This window comes from Gymnodraco acuticeps, unplaced genomic scaffold (assembly GCF_902827175.1).
Source record: "Gymnodraco acuticeps unplaced genomic scaffold, fGymAcu1.1, whole genome shotgun sequence".
NCBI classification, from domain to species: domain Eukaryota; kingdom Metazoa; phylum Chordata; class Actinopteri; order Perciformes; family Bathydraconidae; genus Gymnodraco; species Gymnodraco acuticeps.
The window spans coordinates 1-19,821 of NW_022992346.1; the positions used below are offsets into that span (position 1 = coordinate 1).

The 19,821-nt window shown below is 48.8% G+C and overlaps 1 protein-coding gene across 1 annotated transcript in view; it reads left to right on the plus strand.

The window, feature by feature from the left end:
- Positions 1-80: 80 nt before the first annotated feature.
- The window catches only part of LOC117541592 (echinoderm microtubule-associated protein-like 6), a gene marked incomplete at both ends in the record, with an annotated part of 47,370 nt that continues 27,629 nt past the window's right edge, over positions 81-19,821 (plus strand). Inside the window, 9 exon segments of the mRNA XM_034208803.1 lie at positions 81-218; positions 1,002-1,258; positions 3,571-3,780; positions 10,097-10,264; positions 11,766-11,872; positions 12,146-12,246; positions 12,979-13,165; positions 15,779-15,884; positions 16,542-16,635. Of these exon segments, the coding sequence (XP_034064694.1) occupies positions 81-218; positions 1,002-1,258; positions 3,571-3,780; positions 10,097-10,264; positions 11,766-11,872; positions 12,146-12,246; positions 12,979-13,165; positions 15,779-15,884; positions 16,542-16,635 (1,368 nt within the window).

Here is a 19,821-nt window from a genome sequence, read left to right on the forward strand (position 1 = left end):
CTACCAAACACAGATTTCCTTACTCTTTGTGCTAAGTGTACCCCCCCCCCCCCCCCACCCTACCCCCCGGTGTTCTGCAGGCTCTGGAGCCTCCTCGACCACACCCTGCTGGCTCGCTGCAACATGGAGGAGTCGGTCCGCAGCGTCTCCTTCAACAACGACGGCTCTCAGCTGGCTCTGGGCATGAAGGACGGATCCTTCACCGTGCTGCGTGTCAGGTGAGTGGTCCACAGGTGAGATGTAGCCACGCCCACTTCAACGTAGCTCTGCTGACTGCGTCCTGGATCCATAAAGAGAACCAAGATAACATGCTGGAGTTACAGTATATCAAATTCAAATGTTCAAGATTCAAAGGTGTTCTCATCAGATGCCCAGCAGCTACAGTGTAGGAATGACATTCTTCTGAGCTGAGCTCCTCCAACGAAGCAACATATATAATAACATACAAAAATACAAAGTAGTGCAACAAGTCTATATACACGTAAAGAGAATATGATATGTACAAGAACAGAATATGAAATTAAATAATGTAAATTCAGACTACATTAAATACGGTTTATTGCCGTGATAAATAGTTATATAAATAAGTAGATAGCAAGAAGACATACAGATGAATGACCTGTAGCTCGGGGAGAAACAGGTACAATTGTTAAAATAGTGCAAGTAAATACAAATAAAATAGAGTAGTGCAAGGAGAGTCTATACACAAGTGATTGGAATATGATATATTAGATACATAATTTGTAAGTAGCAGCCAGATGAATGTTATGGGTGTTCTTTCAAAAGTTCAGGTTTTGAGCAGATGAGGATGAAACTCCCTGAGTCTCTATGTGTTAATGGGATTCAAGCAAAAAAAGTCTCTTACATTTAAGTTAAGAGAAACTACGAAAAGTACACTCCAGACGCTCTTGATCTTAAAAATGTGCTGTTATGGATGTTCTTTCAAAAGTTCAGTGTTCTAGGACCTGGGATCAAGGTTCTTTAATCTCCTTTGTCTTCAGGGACATGACGGAGGTGGTGCACATCAAGGACAGGAAGGAGGTGATCCACGAGCTGAAGTTCTCCCCCGACGGCTCCTTCCTGGCGGTGGGGTCTAACGACGGGCTAGTGGACGTGTACGCCGTGGCGCAGCGCTACAAGAAGGTGGGCGAGTGCAGCCGCTCCGCCTCCTTCATCACGCACCTGGACTGGGCTGTGGATAGCCGCTTCCTGATGACCAACGACGGGGCCGGGGAGCGGCTCTTCTACAGGATGCCAGGTAACAGCTCTCTGATCTCACCTGTCTGACCTGGACTCACCTGTCTGATCTGGACTCACCTATCTGACCTGGGCTTACCTGTCTGATCTGGACTCACCTGTCTGACCTGGACTCACCTGGACTCACCTGTCTGATCTGGACTCACCTATCTGACCTGGACTCACCTGGACTCACCTGTCTGACCTGGGCTCACCTGTCTGATCTGGACTCACCTGTCTGATCTGGACTCACCTATCTGTCTGACCTGGACTATCTAGACTAGGACTTGATTAAGAACTGCCCTCTCTAGACTAGGACCTGATTAAGAACTGCCCTCTCTAGACTAGGACTTGATTAAGAACTGCCCTCTCTGGACTAGGACCTGATTAAGAACTGCCCTCTCTAGACTAGGACTTGATTAAGAACTGCCCTCTCTGGACTAGGACTTGATTAAGAACTGCCCTCTTTGGACTAGGACCTGATTAAGAACTGCCCTCTCTAGACTAGGACTTGATTAAGAACTGCCCTCTCTAGACTAGGACTTGATTAAGAACTGCCCTCTCTGGACTAGGACTTGATTAAGAACTGCCCTCTTTGGACTAGGACCTGATTAAGAACTGCCCTCTCTAGACTAGGACTTGATTAAGAACTGCCCTCTCTGGACTAGGACTTGATTAAGAACTGCCCTCTCTAGACTAGGACTTGATTAAGAACTGCCCTCTCTGGACTAGGACCTGATTAAGAACTGCTCTCTCTAGACTAGGACTTGATTAAGAACTGTCCTCTCTAGACTAGGACTTGATTAAGAACTGCCCTCTCTGGACTAGGGCTTGCTTAAGAACTGCCCTCTCTAGACTTGATTAAGAACGGCCCTCTCTAGACTAGGACTTGATTAAGAACTCTCCTCCCTAGACTAGGACTTGCTTAAGAACTGTCCTCTCTAGACTAGGACTTGATTAATAACTGTCCTCTCTAGACTTGATTAAGAACTGCCCTCTCTGGACTAGGACTTGATTAAGAACTCTCCTCCCTAGACTAGGGCTTGATTAAGAACTGTGCTCTCTAGACTTGATTAAGAACTGCCCTCTCTGGACTAGGGCTTGATTAAGAACTCTCCTCCCTAGACTAGGGCTTGATTAAGAACTGTCCTCTCTAGACAAGGACTTGATTAAGAACTGCCCTCTCTGGACTAGGACTTGATTAAGAACTGCCCTCTCTAGACTAGGACTTGATTAAGAACTGCCCTCTCTAGACTAGGACTTGATTAAGAACTTCCCTCTCTGCACTAGGACTTTTTACTGCCCTTTACTAGGGCCTAACATGTCTAGATTTGGGACTCGTCTTGGCAATTCCTTGTTTAGACTCCAATTTATGCTAAGATTGACCTGTAAAGACTTAAGACCAGACTTGGGACTAACCTTTTAGGACTTCCTATTGACTTCTTGACCTCCTGACCACGTCTTGAACCCCTGACTAACTCCTGACCTCCTGACCACCTCTTGACCTCCTAACCACTTGACCTCCTGACCACCTCTTGACCTCCTGACCACCTGACCTCCTGACCACCTCTTGACCTCCTGACCACCACTTGACCCCCTGACCACCTATTGACCTCCTGACCACCTGAGCTCCTGACCACCTCTTGACCTCCTAACCACTTGACCTCCTGACCACCTGACCTCCTGACCTCTTGAGCTCCTGACCACCTCTTGAACGCTTGAGCTCCTGACCACCTGACCACCTCTTGACCTCCTGACCTCCTGACCACCTCTTAACCTCCTGACCACCTCTTGAACGCTTGAGCTCCTGATCACCTGACCACCTCTTGACCTCCTGACCACCTCTTGAACGCTTGAGCTCCTGATCACCTGACCACCTCTTAACCTCCTGACCACCTCTTGAACGCTTGAGCTCCTGATCACCTGACAACCTCTTGACCTCCTGACCACCTCTTGACCTCCTGACCACCTCTTGACCTCCTGACAACCTCCTGACCACCTCTTGACCTCTTGACCACCTCTTGACCTCCTGTCCACCCCCTGACCACCTCTTGACCCCCTGACCACCTCTTGACCCCCTGACCACCTCTTGACCCCCTGACCACCTCTTGACCCCCTGACCACCTCCTGACCTCCTGGCCACCTCTTGACCTCCTGACCACCTCCTGACCTCCTGGCCACCTCTTGACCTCCTGACCTCCTCTTGACCTTCCGACCTCCTAACCTCTTGACCTCCTGGCTACCTCTTGACCTCCTGACCTCTTGACCTCCTGGCCACCTCTTGACCTTCTGACCTCCTAACCTCCTGACCTCCTGACCCTCTGTGTCCTGCAGCAGGGAAGCTGGTCCCCAGAGAGGAGGCGAAGGGGATCCATTGGATGACATGGACCGGCGTCATCGGGCTGGAGGTGAACGGGATCTGGCCCAAATACTCCACGGTCAGCAACGTGAACTCTGTGGACGCAAACTACAGCAGCGCGGCGCTGGTGACGGGAGACGACCTGGGCCTCGTCAAGCTCTTCAGGTTCCCCTGCCTCAAGAAAGGTCAGGAACCTTTACTGGTCTCTCTGTCTCTAAACAACGTCTCTGCTCTGGGGGACTTCTTCCTGTCTCTCTGTCTCTAAACAACGTCTCTGCTCTGGGGGACTTCTTCCTGTCTCTCTGTCTCTAAACAACGTCTCTGCTCTGGGGGACTTCTTCCTGTCTCTCTGTCTCTAAACAACGTCTCTGCTCTGGGGGACTTCTTCCTGTCTCTCTGTCTCTAAACAACGTCTCTGCTCTGGAGGACTTCTTCCTGTCTCTCTGTCTCTAAACAACGTCTCTGCTCTGGGGGACTTCTTCCTGTCTCTCTGTCTCTAAACAACGTCTCTGCTCTGGGGGACTTCTTACTGTCTCTCTGTCTCTAAACAACGTCTCTGCTCTGGGGGACTTCTTCCTGTCTCTCTGTCTCTAAACAACGTCTCTGCTCTGGGGGACTTCTTCCTGTCTCTCTGTCTCTAAACAACGTCTCTGCTCTGGGGGACTTCTTCCTGTCTCTCTGTCTCTAAACAACGTCTCTGCTCTGGGGGACTTCTTCCTGTCTCTCTGTCTCTAAACAACGTCTCTGCTCTGGGGGACTTCTTCCTGTCTCTCTGTCTCTAAACAACGTCTCTGCTCTGGGGGACTTCTTCCTGTCTCTCTGTCTCTAAACAACGTCTCTGCTCTGGGGGACTTCTTCATGTCTCTCTGTCTCTAAACAACGTCTCTGCTCTGGGGGACTTCTTCCTGTCTCTCTGTCTCTAAACAACGTCTCTACTCTGGGGGACTTCTTCCTGTCTCTCTGTCTCTAAACAACGTCTCTGCTCTGGGGGACTTCTTCCTGTCTCTCTGTCTCTAAACAACGTCTCTGCTCTGGGGGACTTCTTCCTGTCTCTCTGTCTCTAAACAACGTCTCTGCTCTGGGGGACTTCTTCCTGTCTCTCTGTCTCTAAACAACGTCTCTGCTCTGGGGGACTTCTTCCTGTCTCTCTGTCTCTAAACAACGTCTCTGCTCTGGGGGACTTCTGACTGTCTCTCTGTCTCTAAACAACGTCTCTGCTCTGGGGGACTTCTTCCTGTCTCTCTGTCTCTAAACACCGTCTCTGCTCTGGGGGACTTCTTACTGTCTCTCTGTCTCTAAACAACGTCTCTGCTCTGGGGGACTTCTTCCTGTCTCTCTGTCTCTAAACAACGTCTCTGCTCTGGGGGACTTCTGACTATCTCTCTGTCTCTAAACAACGTCTCTGCTCTGGGGGACTTCTTCCTGACTCTCTGTCTCTAAACAACGTCTCTGCTCTGGGGGACTTCTTCCTGTCTCTCTGTCTCTAAACAACGTCTCTGCTCTGGGGGACTTCTTCCTGTCTCTCTGTCTCTAAACAACGTCTCTGCTCTGGCGGACTTCTTCCTGTCTCTCTGTCTCTAAACAACGTCTCTGCTCTGGGGGACTTCTTCCTGTCTTTCTGTCTCTAAACAACGTCTCTGCTCTGGCGGACTTCTTCCTGTCTCTCTGTCTCTAAACAACGTCTCTGCTCTGGGGGACTTCTTCCTGTCTCTCTGTCTCTAAACAACGTCTCTGCTCTGGGGGACTTCTTCCTGACTCTCTGTCTCTAAACAACGTCTCTGCTCTGGGGGACTTCTTACTGTCTCTCTGTCTCTAAACAACGTCTCTGCTCTGGGGGACTTCTTCCTGTCTCTCTGTCTCTAAACAACGTCTCTGCTCTGGGGGACTTCTTCCTGTCTCTCTGTCTCTAAACAACGTCTCTGCTCTGGGGGACTTCTTACTGTCTCTCTGTCTCTAAAACAACGTCTCTGCTCTGGGGGGACTTCTTCCTGTCTCTCTGTCTCGAAACAACGTCTCTGCTCTGGGGGACTTCTTCCTGTCTCTCTGTCTCTAAACAACGTCTCTGCTCTGGGGGACTTCTGACATTCTCTCTGTCTCTAAACAACGTCTCTGCTCTGGGGGACTTCTTCCTGTCTCTCTGTCTCTAAACAACGTCTCTGCTCTGGGGGACTTCTTCCTGTCTCTCTGTCTCTAAACAACGTCTCTGCTCTGGGGGACTTCTTACTGTCTCTCTGTCTCTAAACAACGTCTCTGCTCTGGGGGACTTCTTCATGTCTCTCTGTCTCTAAACAACGTCTCTGCTCTGGGGGACTTCTTCATGTCTCTCTGTCTCTGAACAACGTCTCTGCTCTGGGGGACTTCTTCATGTCTCTCTGTCTCTAACAACGTCTCTGCTCTGGGGGACTTCTTCCTGTCTCTCTGGTCTCTAAACAAACGTCTCTGCTCTGGAGGACTTCTTCCTGTCTCTCTGTCTCTAAACAACGTCTCTGCTCTGGGGGGACTTCTTTCCTGTCTCTCTGTCTCTAAACAACGTCTCTGCTCTGGGGGACTTCTTCCTGTCTCTCTGTCTCTAAACAACGTCTCTGCTCTGGGGGACTTCTTACTGTCTCTCTGTCTCTAAACAACGTCTCTGCTCTGGGGGACTTCTTCCTGTCTCTCTGTCCTCTAAACAACGTCTCTGCTCTGGGGGGACTTCTTACTGTCTCTCTGTCTCTAAACAACGTCTCTGCTCTGGGGGACTTCTTCCTGTCTCTCTGTCTCTAAACAACGTCTCTGCTCTGGGGACTTCTTCCTGTTCTCTCTGTCTCTAAACAACGTCTCTGCTCTGGGGACTTCTTTCCTGTCCTCTCTGTCGGGTCTTCTAAACAACGTCTCTCTGCTCTGGGGGACTTCTTACTGTCTCTCTGTCTCTAAACAACGTCTCTGCTCTGGGGGACTTCTGACTGTCTCTCTGTCTCTAAACAACGTCTCTGCTCTGGGGGACTTCTTCATGTCTCTCTGTCTCTGAACAACGTCTCTGCTCTGGGGGACTTCTTCATGTCTCTCTGTCTCTAAACAAGGTCTCTGCTCTGGGGGACTTCTTCCTGTCTCTCTGTCTCTTAACAACGTCTCTGCTCTGGAGGACTTCTTCCTGTCTCTCTGTCTCTAAACAACGTCTCTGCTCTGGGGGACTTCTTCCTGTCTCTCTGTCTCTAAACAACGTCTCTGCTCTGGGGGACTTCTTACTGTCTCTCTGTCTCTAAACAACGTCTCTGCTCTGGGGGACTTCTTCCTGTCTCTCTGTCTCTAAACAACGTCTCTGCTCTGGGGGACTTCTTCCTGTCTCTCTGTCTCTAAACAACGTCTCTGCTCTGGAGGACTTCTTTCCTGTCTCTCTGTCTCTAAACAACGTCTCTGCTCTGGGGGACTTCTTACTGTCTCTCTGTCTCTAAACAACGTCTCTGCTCTGGGGGACTTCTTCCTGTCTCTCTGTCTCTAAAACAACGTCTCTGCTCTGGGGGACTTCTTCCTGTCTCTCTGTCTCTAAACAACGTCTCTGCTCTGGGGGACTTCTTCCTGTCTCTCTGTCTCTAAACAACGTCTCTGCTCTGGGGGACTTCTTCCTGACTCTCTGTCTCTAAACAACGTCTCTGCTCTGGGGGACTTCTTCCTGTCTCTCTGTCTCTAAACAACGTCTCTGCTCTGGGGGACTTCTTCCTGTCTCTCTGTCTCTAAACAACGTCTCTGCTCTGGGGGACTTCTTCCTGTCTCTCTGTCTCTAAACAACGTCTCTTGCTCTGGGGGACTTCTTCCTGTCTCTCTGTCTCTAAACAACGTCTCTGCTCTGGAGGACTTCTTCCTGTCTCTCTGTCTCTAAACAACGTCTCTGCTCTGGGGGACTTCTTCCTGTCTCTCTGTCTGCTAAACAACGTCTCTGCTCTGGGGGACTTCTTCCTGTCTCTCTGTCTCTAAACAACGTCTCTGCTCTGGGGGACTTCTTCCTGTCTCTCTGTCTCTAAACAACGTCTCTGCTCTGGGGGACTTCTTCCTGACTCTCTGTCTCTAAACAACATCCTCTGCTCTGGGGGACTTCTTCCTGTCTCTCTGTCTCTAAACAACGTCTCTGCTCTGGGGGACTTCTTCCTGTCTCTCTGTCTCTAAACAACGTCTCTGCTCTGGGGGACTTCTTCCTGTCTCTCTGTCTCTAAACAACGTCTCTGCTCTGGGGACTTCTTCCTGACTCTCTGTCTCTAAACAACGTCTCTGCTCTGGGGGACTTCTGACTGTCTCTCTGTCTCTAAACAACGTCTCTGCTCTGGGGGACTTCTTCCTGTCTCTCTGTCTCTAAACAAACGTCTCTGCTCTGGGGGACTTCTTACTGTCTCTCTGTCTCTAAACAACGTCTCTGCTCTGGGGGACTTTCTTCCTGTCTCTCTGTCTCTAAACAACCGTCTCTGCTCTGGGGGACTTCTTACTGTCTCTCTGTCTCTAAACAACGTCTCTGCTCTGGGGGACTTCTTCCTGTCTCTCTGTCTCCTAAACAACGTCTCTGCTCTGGGGGACTTTCTTCCTGACTCTCTGTCTCTAAACAACGTCTCTGCTCTGGGGGACTTCTTCCTGTCTCTCTGTCTCTAAACAACGTCTCTGCTCTGGGGGACTTCTTACTGTCTCTCTGTCCTCTAAACAACGTCTCTGCTCTGGGGGACTTCTTACTGTCTCTCTGTCTCTAAACAACGTCTCTGCTCTGGTGGGACTTCTTCCTGTCTCTCTGTCTCTAAACAACGTCTCTGCTCTGGGGGACTTACTTCCTGTCTCTCTGTCTCTAAACAACGTCTCTGCTCTGGGGGACTTCTTCCTGTCTCTCTGTCTCTAAACAACGTCTCTGCTCTGGGGGACTTCTTCCTGTCTCTCTGTCTCTAAACCAACGTCTCTGCTCTGGGGGACTTTCTTCCTGTCTCTCTGTCCTCTAAACAACGTCTCTGCTCTGGGGGACTTCTTCCTGGACTCTCTGTCTCTAACAACGTCTCTGCTCTGGGGACTTCTTCCTGTCTCTCTATCTCTAAACAACGTCCTGCTCTGGGGGACTTCTTCCTGTCTCTCTGTCTCTAAACAACGTCTCTGCTCTGGGGGACTTCTTCCTGTCTCTCTGTCTCTAAACAACGTCTCTGCTCTGGGGGACTTCTTCCTGTCTCTCTGTCTCTAAACAACGTCTCTGCTCTGGGGGACTTCTTCCTTGTCTCTCTGTCTCTAAAACAACGTCTCTGGCTCTGGGGGACTTCTTCCTGTCTCTCTGTCTCTAAACAACGTCTCTGCTCTGGGGGGACTTCTTCCTGTCTCCTCTGTCTCTAAACAACGTCTCTGCTCTGGGGGACTTCTTACTGTCTCTCTGTCTCTAAACAACGTCTCTGCTCTGGGGGACTTCTGACTGTCTCTCTGTCTCTAAACAACGTCTCTGCTCTGGGGGACTTCTTCATGTCTCTCTGTCTCTGAACAACGTCTCTGCTCTGGGGGACTTCTTCATGTCTCTCTGTCTCTGAACAACGTCTCTGCTCTGGAGGACTTCTTCCTGACTCTCTGTCTCTAAACAACGTCTCTGCTCTGGGGGACTTCTTCATGTCTCTCTGTCTCTGAACAACGTCTCTGCTCTGGAGGACTTCTTCCTGTCTCTCTGTCTCTAAACAACGTCTCTGCTCTGGGGGACTTCTGACTGTCTCTCTGTCTCTAAACAACGTCTCTGCTCTGGGGGACTTCTTCATGTCTCTCTGTCTCTGAACAACGTCTCTGCTCTGGAGGACTTCTTCCTGACTCTCTGTCTCTAAACAACGTCTCTGCTCTGGGGGACTTCTTACTGTCTCTCTGTCTCTAAACAACGTCTCTGCTCTGGGGGACTTCTTCCTGTCTCTCTGTCTCTAAACAACGTCTCTGCTCTGGGGGACTTCTTACTGTCTCTCTGTCTCTAACAACGTCTCTGCTCTGGGGGACTTCTTACTGTCTCTCTGTCTCTAAACAACGTCTCTGCTCTGGGGGACTTCTTCCTGACTCTCTATCTCTAAACAACGTCTCTGCTCTGGGGGACTTCTTCCTGACTCTCTGTCTCTAAACAACGTCTCTGCTCTGGGGGACTTCTTCCTGACTCTCTGTCTCTAAACAACGTCTCTGCTCTGGGGGACTTCTTCCTGTCTCTCTGTCTCTAAACAACGTCTCTGCTCTGGGGGACTTCTTCCTGTCTCTCTGTCTCTAAACAACGTCTCTGCTCTGGGGGACTTCTTCCTGACTCTCTGTCTCTAAACAACGTCTCTCCTCTGGGGTACTTCTTCCTGTCTCTCTGTCTCTAAACAACGTCTCTGCTCTGGGGTACTTCTTCCTGTCTCTCTGTCTCTAAACAACGTCTCTGCTCTGGGGGACTTCTTCCTGACTCTCTTTCTCTAAACAACGTCTCTGCTCTGGGGGACTTCTTCCTGTCTCTCTGTCTCTAAACAACGTCTCTCCTCTGTAAACTCTTTGGTTTTCGTCCTCTAACAGGAGCTAAATTTAAGAAGTACATTGGTCACTCGGCCCATGTAACGAACGTGCGCTGGTCCAACGACCTGCAGTGGGTGGTCAGCACCGGGGGGGCCGACCACGCCGTGTTCCAGTGGAGGTTCCTGCCCGAGGGCGTGATGAACGGCGTGCTGGAGCCCCTGCTGCAAGGTCAACGAGCATCTATGAGCTTTGCTTTTTCACAATATCTTTATTGGTATTTTCTTATTTAACAACAACCAAAAACCGTACCTCACAGACACACACACACACACACACACATACACACGCACACGCGCACTCACACACACAACACACGCACACAGACACACACGCGCTCACACACGCACGCACGCACGCACACACACACACAACACACGCACGCGCGCACTCACACACACAACACACGCACACAGACACACACACGCTCACACATGCACGCGCACACACACACACACACACACACATACACACGCACGCGCGCACTCACACACACGCACACACAACACACACAGACACGCACACACACACAAACACACGCACACACACACACACGCACACAGACACACACACACGCACACACACGCACGCACACAGACACACACACAGACAGACACGCACACACACCATAACCTGGCCCCATCCTACCTGTCTGACCTCCTCCACAGACACACTCCCACTCGCTCCCTCCGCTCTGCTACTACAGCAGCTGATTGGTCCTCGCATGTTGCCCTGATAGTTCCTGTATCAGCTGCTGATTGGTCCTCGCTTGTTACCCTGATAGTTCCTGTATCAGCAGCTGATTGGTCCTCGCTTGTTGCCCTGATAGTTCCTGTATCAGCAGCTGATTGGTCCTCGCTTGTTGCCCTGATAGTTCCTGTATCAGCAGCTGATTGGTCCTTGCATGTTCCCCTGATAGTTCCTGTATCAGCTGCTGATTGGTCCTCGCATGTTCCCCTGATAGTTCCTGTATCAGCAGCTGATTGGTCCTTCGCTTGTTGCCCTGATAGTTCCTGTATCAGCTGCTGATTGGTCCTCGCATGTTGCCCTGATAGTTCCTGTATCAGCAGCTGATTGGTCCTCTCTTGTTGCCCTGATAGTTCCTGTATCAGCAGCTGATTGGTCCTCGCTTGTTGCCCTGATAGTTCCTGTATCAGCAGCTGATTGGTCCTCTCTTGTTGCCCTGATAGTTCCTGTATCAGCAGCTGATTGGTCCTTCGCTTGTTGCCCTGATAGTTCCTGTATCAGCTGCTGATTGGTCCTCGCTTGTTGCCCTGATAGTTCCTGTATCAGCAGCTGATTGGTCCTTGCATGTTCCCCTGATAGTTCCTGTATCAGCAGCTGATTGGTCCTTGCATGTTCCCCTGATAGTTCCTGTATCAGCAGCTGATTGGTCCTTCGCTTGTTGCCCTGATAGTTCCTGTATCAGCAGCTGATTGGTCCTTGCATGTTCCCCTGATAGTTCCTGTATCAGCAGCTGATTGGTCCTTGCATGTTCCCCTGATAGTTCCTGTATCAGCAGCTGATTGGTCCTCGCTTGTTGCCCTGATAGTTCCTGTATCAGCAGCTGATTGGTCCTCGCTTGTTGCCCTGATAGTTCCTGTATCAGCAGCACATGGTGTGTAGTCAGATCTAACAGCTCCTGTTCTCACTCAAGTGTTTCTGCGTTCAGAGGGCTACGCCGACTCCAATAGCGGAGAGTCGGACTCGGACGTGTCGGACGTCCCGGAGCTCGACTCGGACATCGAGCAGGAAGCTCAGACCAGCTACGAACGTCAGGTGACCAGAGACAACCAATCACATGCTGTCTGCTTAGTAATAATAATAATACATTTCATTCATATAACACAGTTTAAAAACAACGTCATCTCAAGGTGCTTCACAATGCTATGAGGAGAAAATACAGTAACATTTAAAGTTATCTAAGGAACATATTGAATCAAATATGGTCATATAAAAAAGGTTAGGAACATAAAAGGTTAGAATAAAAAAAATAAAGAAACCTTACCTGTCTGTCTGACTCACCTACCTCATCTACCTGTGTGTGTGCAGGTGTATAAGGAGGACCTACCTCAGCTGAGGAAGAAGCTGATTGGTTCTCTGAAGCGCCAGAAGGCTCCGGAGGAGGGGCTTCGTCTGCAGTTTGTTCACGGGTAACAACAATAAAGTTTTTTTCAGGAACTAAAGGAAAGAGTTTTTGTTGTTGTAATGCTCGTTTCAGCCACAGGAGGCTGCAGCACCACCCCACGACAGAGTCCTGCATCGGGTCGGGTACCCCCGCGGCACCGCGCATAATCATAACCTCTGCAGCGCATCAATCTGCTGCTGAGCGCCACATTTGAAATGGCTGAGGTGAAGCTCTCTAGCGGAGAATACAGCATCGTAAATAACTCTTCCTCAAGAGCGAAATCCAACGTCTGGAGGCTTTTGGTTCCTAGATGAGAAAATAACCAACATCCCACGCTTTTTGAGACAAATATGCACCTGCGTGTGTTAATAATTGCACGTTTTCACTGCTCATATATATGCGGGTTCGGGTCGGGTTGCGGATCTTGTGCCGACGGGTCGCGGAACTAATTGGCAATATGTGCGGGTAGCGGGGCGGGTTCGGTGTTACACGTCGCGGGGGCGGGAGCGGGTCTTGAAAATCAGACCCGTGCAGGACTCTGCCCCACGATCTAATCCATATTCTAAAAGCATTTTAAGAAACTCACAATCCTTAAATTCAGCCGCTGTAATCTGCTGCTTGTTATGTGGTCTTTTCAGCCTCTTGTGGCCAAAGTCAGTATTACAACAACAACATTAGAAGAATTATCCTGACAAGATACATGTATAAAAAGAACCACCAGAAGTGTTGAAAGTGATGTGTTGTTGTGGCTCCTCAGGTACCGGGGCTTTGACTGCAGGAACAACCTGTTCTACAGCCAGACAGGGGAGCTGCTGTTCCACGTGGCTGCGGTCGCTGTGGTGTACGACCGCCTGAAGCACAGCCAGAGGTTCTACCTGGGCCACGACGAGGACATCCTCTGCCTCACCACGCACCCCATCAAGGACTACGCTGCCTCCGCTCAGGTACAGCCAATCACAGACTACGCTGCCTCCGCTCAGGTACAGCCAATCACAGACTGCGCTGCCTCCGCTCAGGTACAGCCAATCACAGACTGCGCTGCCTCTGCTCAGGTACAGCCAATCACAGCCAATCACAGACTACGCTGCCTCCGCTCAGGTACAGACAATCACAGCCAATCACAGACTACGCTGCCTCTGCTCAGGTACAGCCAATCACAGCCAATCACAGACTACGCTGCCTCCACTCAGGTACAGACAATCACAGCCAATCACAGACTACGCTGCCTCCGCTCAGGTACAGCCAATCACAGGGCAGCACTGACAGGGCTTCTGACTGGTGTGTTCAGGTGTGCTCTGATTGGCTGTGTGTTCAGATGTGCTCTGATTGGCTGTGTGTGTGTTCTGATTGGCTGTGTGTGTGTTCAGGTGTTCTGATTGGCTGTGTGTGTGTTCAGATGTGTTCTGATTGGCTGTGTGTTCAGGTGTGCTCTGATTGGCTGTGTGTTCAGATGTGTTCTGATTGGCTGTGTGTTCAGGTGTGTTCTGATTGGCTGTGTGTTCAGATGTGTTCTGATTGGCTGTGTGTTCAGGTGTGCTCTGATTGGCTGTGTGTTCTGATTGGCTGTGTGTGTGTTCAGGTGTGTTCTGATTGGCTGTGTGTGTGTTCAGGTGTGTTCTGATTGGCTGTGTGTTCTGATTGGCTGTGTGTTCAGCTGTGTTCTGATTGGCTGTGTGTTCTGATTGGCTTTGTGTTCAGGTGTGTTCTGATTGACTGTGTGTTAAGATGTGTTCAGATTGGCTGTGTGTTTAGGTGTGTTCTGATTGGCTGTGTGTTCAGCTGTGTTCTGATTGTCTGTGTGTTCTGATTGGCTTTGTGTTCAGGTGTGTTCTGATTGGCTGTGTGTTCAGGTGTGCTCTGATTGGCTGTGTGTTCGGATTGGCTGTGTGTTCAGCTGTGTTCTGATTGTCTGTGTGTTCTGATTGGCTGTGTGTTCAGGTGTGCTCTGATTGGCTGTGTGTTCGGATTGGCTGTGTGTTCAGCTGTGTTCTGATTGTCTGTGTGTTCTGATTGGCTGTGTGTTCAGATGTGTTCTGATTGGCTGTGTGTTCAGGTGTGCTCTGATTGGCTGTGTGTTCTGATTGGCTGTGTGTTCAGCTGTGTTCTGATTGGCTGTGTGTTCAGGTGTGCTCTGATTGGCTGTGTGTTCAGGTGTGCTCTGATTGGCTGTGTGTTCTGATTGGCTGTGTGTTCAGCTGTGTTCTGATTGGCTGTGTGTTCAGATGTGTTCTGATTGGCTGTGTGTTCAGGTGTGTTCTGATTGGCTGTGTGTTCAGCTGTGTTCTGATTGTCTGTGTGTTCTGATTGGCTGTGTGTTCAGGTGTGCTCTGATTGGCTGTGTGTTCGGATTGGCTGTGTGTTCAGCTGTGTTCTGATTGTCTGTGTGTTCTGATTGGCTGTGTGTTCAGATGTGTTCTGATTGGCTGTGTGTTCAGGTGTGCTCTGATTGGCTGTGTGTTCTGATTGGCTGTGTGTTCAGCTGTGTTCTGATTGGCTGTGTGTTCAGGTGTGCTCTGATTGGCTGTGTGTTCAGGTGTGCTCTGATTGGCTGTGTGTTCTGATTGGCTGTGTGTTCAGCTGTGTTCTGATTGGCTGTGTGTTCAGATGTGTTCTGATTGGCTGTGTGTTTAGGTGTGTTCTGATTGACTGTGTGTTCAGATGTGTTCTGATTGGCTGTGTGTTCAGCTGTGTTCTGATTGGCTGTGTGTTCAGATGTGTTCTGATTGGCTGTGTGTTTAGGTGTGTTCTGATTGACTGTGTGTTCAGATGTGTTCTGATTGGCTGTGTGTTCAGATGTGTTCTGATTGGCTGTGTGTTCAGATGTGTTCAGATTGGCTGTGTGTTCAGATGTGTTCTGATTGGCTGTGTGTTCAGGTGTCTTCTGATTGACTGTGTGTTCTGATTGGCTGTGTGTTCAGATGTGTTCTGATTGGCTGTGTGTTCAGATCTGTTCAGATTGGCTGTGTGTTCAGGTGTGTTCTGATTGACTGTGTGTTCTGATTGGCTGTGTGTTCTGATTGGCTGTGTGTTCAGCTGTGTTCTGATTGGCTGTGTGTTTAGGTGTGTTCTGATTGACTGTGTGTTCTGATTGGCTGTGTGTTCAGATGTGTTCTGATTGGCTGTGTGTTCAGATGTGTTCTGATTGGCTGTGTGTTCAGGTGTCTTCTGATTGACTGTGTGTTCTGATTGGCTGTGTGTTCAGATGTGTTCAGATTGGCTGTGTGTTCAGATGTGTTCTGATTGGCTGTGTGTTCAGGTGTCTTCTGATTGACTGTGTGTTCTGATTGGCTGTGTGTTCAGATGTGTTCTGATTGGCTGTGTGTTCAGATCTGTTCAGATTGGCTGTGTGTTCAGGTGTGTTCTGATTGACTGTGTGTTCTGATTGGCTGTGTGTTCTGATTGGCTGTGTGTTCAGATCTGTTCTGATTGGCTGTGTGTTCAGGTGTGTTCTGATTGACTGTGTGTTCTGATTGGCTGTGTGTTCTGATTGGCTGTGTGTTCAGCTGTGTTCTGATTGGCTGTGTGTTCAGGTGTGTTCTGATTGACTGTGTGTTCAGGTGGGCAGAGACCCGGCGGTCCATGTGTGGGACATCCAGACTCTGAAGTGTCTGTCGCTGCTGAAGGGTCATCACAGCAGGGGTGTGTGTGCTCTGGAGTTCACAGGTACACACACACTGCTGCACACACACACTGCTACACACACACTGCTGCATACACTAATACACACACTGCTGCACACACTGCTGCACACACACTTGTTACCTTTTTACTAACGGTATCTCGGCACCGAAACCGTAGTTTCGGTTACACACCGGTGGTTTCTGACTTGGCTCGTTGTCAGCCGGTAACCAGCTGCCCAGACATTTCCAGGGGAAAAAGGATGCAAACGGGGCGTTCGGGTGCCGTGGGAAGAACCTCTGTTTATTCACGTTCTTCAGTCTAATCAGTTACATTGACACTGTATTGCATAGGCCTACATACAGACTAGTTACTTTTTCCTTTCTGACCACTTTCTCTATACTTTCGTCTCTCTCTTCATACCTCCGCACTTCGCCTTGGCCATCACATTTTACACACACACAGACTCCAAAACCCACAACCCCTTGCGGCTGCTACTCTTAAAGTGACAGGCTAACCCTAACCCCACTGCTGCACACACTGCTACACACACACTGCTAGCTACACACACACACTGCTACAGACACTGCTACACACACTGCTGCACATGTTAACTCCCCTCATGGTGTCCCAGCAGGCGTTCACAGGTGATGAATGTAACGCAGCAGGTGTTCACAGATATTGTCTGTTTCTGTCTCTCAGCGGACGGGAAGAGTTTGGTCTCGGTGGGAATTGATGAATTTCACTCCATCGTCATCTGGGACTGGAAGAAAGGAGAGAGACTAGCCAAGGCCAGGTACACATGTGCACATGTACACCTCTATACCTGTACACATATATACCTCTATACCTGTACAAATGTATACCTCTATACCTGTATACCTGTACACATGTACACATGTACACCTCTATACCTGTACACATGTATACCTCTATACCTGTACACCTGTACACCTCTATACCTGTACACCTCTATACCTGTACACATGTACACCTCTATACCTGTACACATGTATACCTCTATACCTGTACACCTGTACACCTATATACCTGTACACCTCTATACCTGTACACATGTACACCTCTATACCTGTACACCTGTATACCTCTATACCTGTACACCTCTACAGTGTTTCCCACAGATATGAAATATACTTGGGCGGGTGGGTGGCAAGGAGTGGGGGGGGGGGGGGTGCGCGAAAAAAAAAAAAAGTTTTAACAACATTATTTATTGACTTTTCATTCCGGTATAATCATTTTGCTCAAAGATGGCACTGTTTGTCAGAGCACTTCATCCTTCTGGGATTTCATGAAGAACAGCTCCAACGCCTGTGTGTATGGGAACGCCTCTGGTGCTGGACCATTAACTGCCAGTGTTTCCCACAGATCTGAAATATACTTTGGGGGGTGGTGGTAGCGGGGGGGGTTGAGGTGACGTGCAACAACATTAACCTTTCTGTTGGTCGCTTGTTAGCAGACCCTTCACGCGATGGCAGAGCGAACAGGTACAGGCAGGGCCTATAGTGACAGCCCTATAGTTTAAATCTACCACCCACACATGAACATATGGAAATGGGTTACTATTTAAAAAAATAAATGTATTTATTAATGTATTTAGGAACCTATCCATGTGATTTTTAGTGGGGGTCGACCTCAAATCCTCTAGGGGGGTCCAGGGGCATGCTCCCCCCGGCAAGATTTTATTTTTTATTTTGGAGTTAAATGCATCAATCTGGTGCATTTTGAGGGGAAATAAAGAGACTAGATCAATGGAAACACCTATATTAAACAGAACTGTATACATTTCAATAATCATAAAATCAAGGCCGTAACCAATAACATACCATTTCCAATATGAAAAAAACACTGAAACTTGTTAATTTATTTTTGGTTCATTTATAGTTGTGAGTGTGTCTGAGCTCCTGAATCAGCCTCTCCTGTCTCCCTCCTCTCCCCCCCCTCTCCCTCCTCTCCCCCCCTCCTCTTTGAGGCAGCAGCAAAGACTAGTTTTCTCTCAACAAGTTTTAAAAGTGTATCTTACCTTTTTTCACCTAGTTAACTTTTTATTTATTTATTCATGCATATTTTACTAATCACATTACATTTCATTTAGCTGACGCTTTTATCCAAAGCAACTTCTAATGACCGATTACAGGGACATTCTCCCTGGAGTAACTAAGGGCTAAGTGCCTTACTCAAGGGCACACTAGTGGTGGTGTTCCTGGCGGGATTTGAACTCACAGCCTTCCGATCTTCAGCCCACCTCACTCTCCATTAGACCAATCACTACCCTCTCAAATGGAAATATGTGTTTACATAAATGGTGACCACACCGTTTGAGACCCACTGAGAACTTAGACTAAGTGAACTATCTAAACACTCAGAGAGTCCTTTACCTCACCTGAGCTGAGGTTATCCCGAGCTTGAATGACACACAGAGACCAATCAAGGGCTTTGATTTATGATCTGTATGACAGTGGCCATGTCGGCATCATGTGGACAGCGAGTCACCCTGTGAGGCAGGCCACTTAACAGGCCAGAAGGAGGCGAGATCAGAGCAAGGGAGCGAGGGATCATTGTCTACAAGTTAATCGATCGCAGATGGCGTCGTGGTCACGGACGAATTAAAAAAAAAAAACATTAAAAAAAAAATGTATAAAAAAAAAAAAAAAAAAACTAAATGGGTCGCGAAATATACTTGGGCGGCCGTTAATATACCTGGGCGGCCCGCCCAAGTATAGTCTATGTGTGGGAAACCCTGCTCTATACCTCTATACCTGTACACCTCTATACCTGTACACCTCTATACCTCTATACCTGTGCACCTCTATACCTGTACACCTCTATACCTCTATACCTGTACACCTCTATACCTGTACACCTCTATACCTGTACACCTGTATACCTTTATACCTGTACACCTCTATACCTGTACACCTGTACACCTCTATACCTGTAAACCTCTATACTTGTACACCTCTATACCTGTACACCTCTATACCTGGGTTTCCGCTAGGATTTTTTCTTGCCGGCCTTTATAGAGAGCACTAATCAAACTATTAAGAGTGAATATCGGCACATAATGATCGGCGGCCAATCAATCGGAGCATCCCTAATTATTACCGGACATTTTGACCGGCAGGTTTTGAATTTATCAGTTTTTTATCAATTTGACCAGCTAGAAACCGGCAATTACCGACTAACGGAAACCCTGCTCTATACCTGTACACCTCTATACCTGCACACCTGTACACCTGTACACCTGTACACCTCTATACCTGTACACCTCTACACCTGTACACGTCTATACCTGTACACCTCTATACCTGCACACCTGTACACCTGTACACCTCTATACCTGTACACCTCTACACCTGTACACGTCTATACCTGTACACCTCTATACCTGTACACCTCTATACCTGTACACCTCTATACCTGTACACCTGTACAACTCTATACCTGTACACCTCTATACCTGTACACCTCTATACATGTACACCTGTACACCTCTATACATGTACACCTCTATACCTGTACACCTGTACACCTCTACACCTGTACACCTCTATACCTGTACACCTCTATACCTGTACACCTGTACACCTCTATACATGTACACCTCTATACCTGTACACCTCTACACCTGTACACGTCTATACCTGTACACCTCTATACCTGCACACCTGTACACCTGTACACCTCTATACCTGTACACCTCTACACCTGTACACGTGTACACGTCTATACCTGTACACCTCTATACCTGCACACCTGTACACCTGTACACCTCTATACCTGTACACCTCTACACCTGTACACGTCTATACCTGTACACCTCTATACCTGTACACCTCTATACCTGTACACCTCTATACCTGTACACCTGTACAACTCTATACCTGTACACCTCTATACCTGTACACCTCTATACATGTACACCTGTACACCTCTATACATGTACACCTCTATACCTGTACAC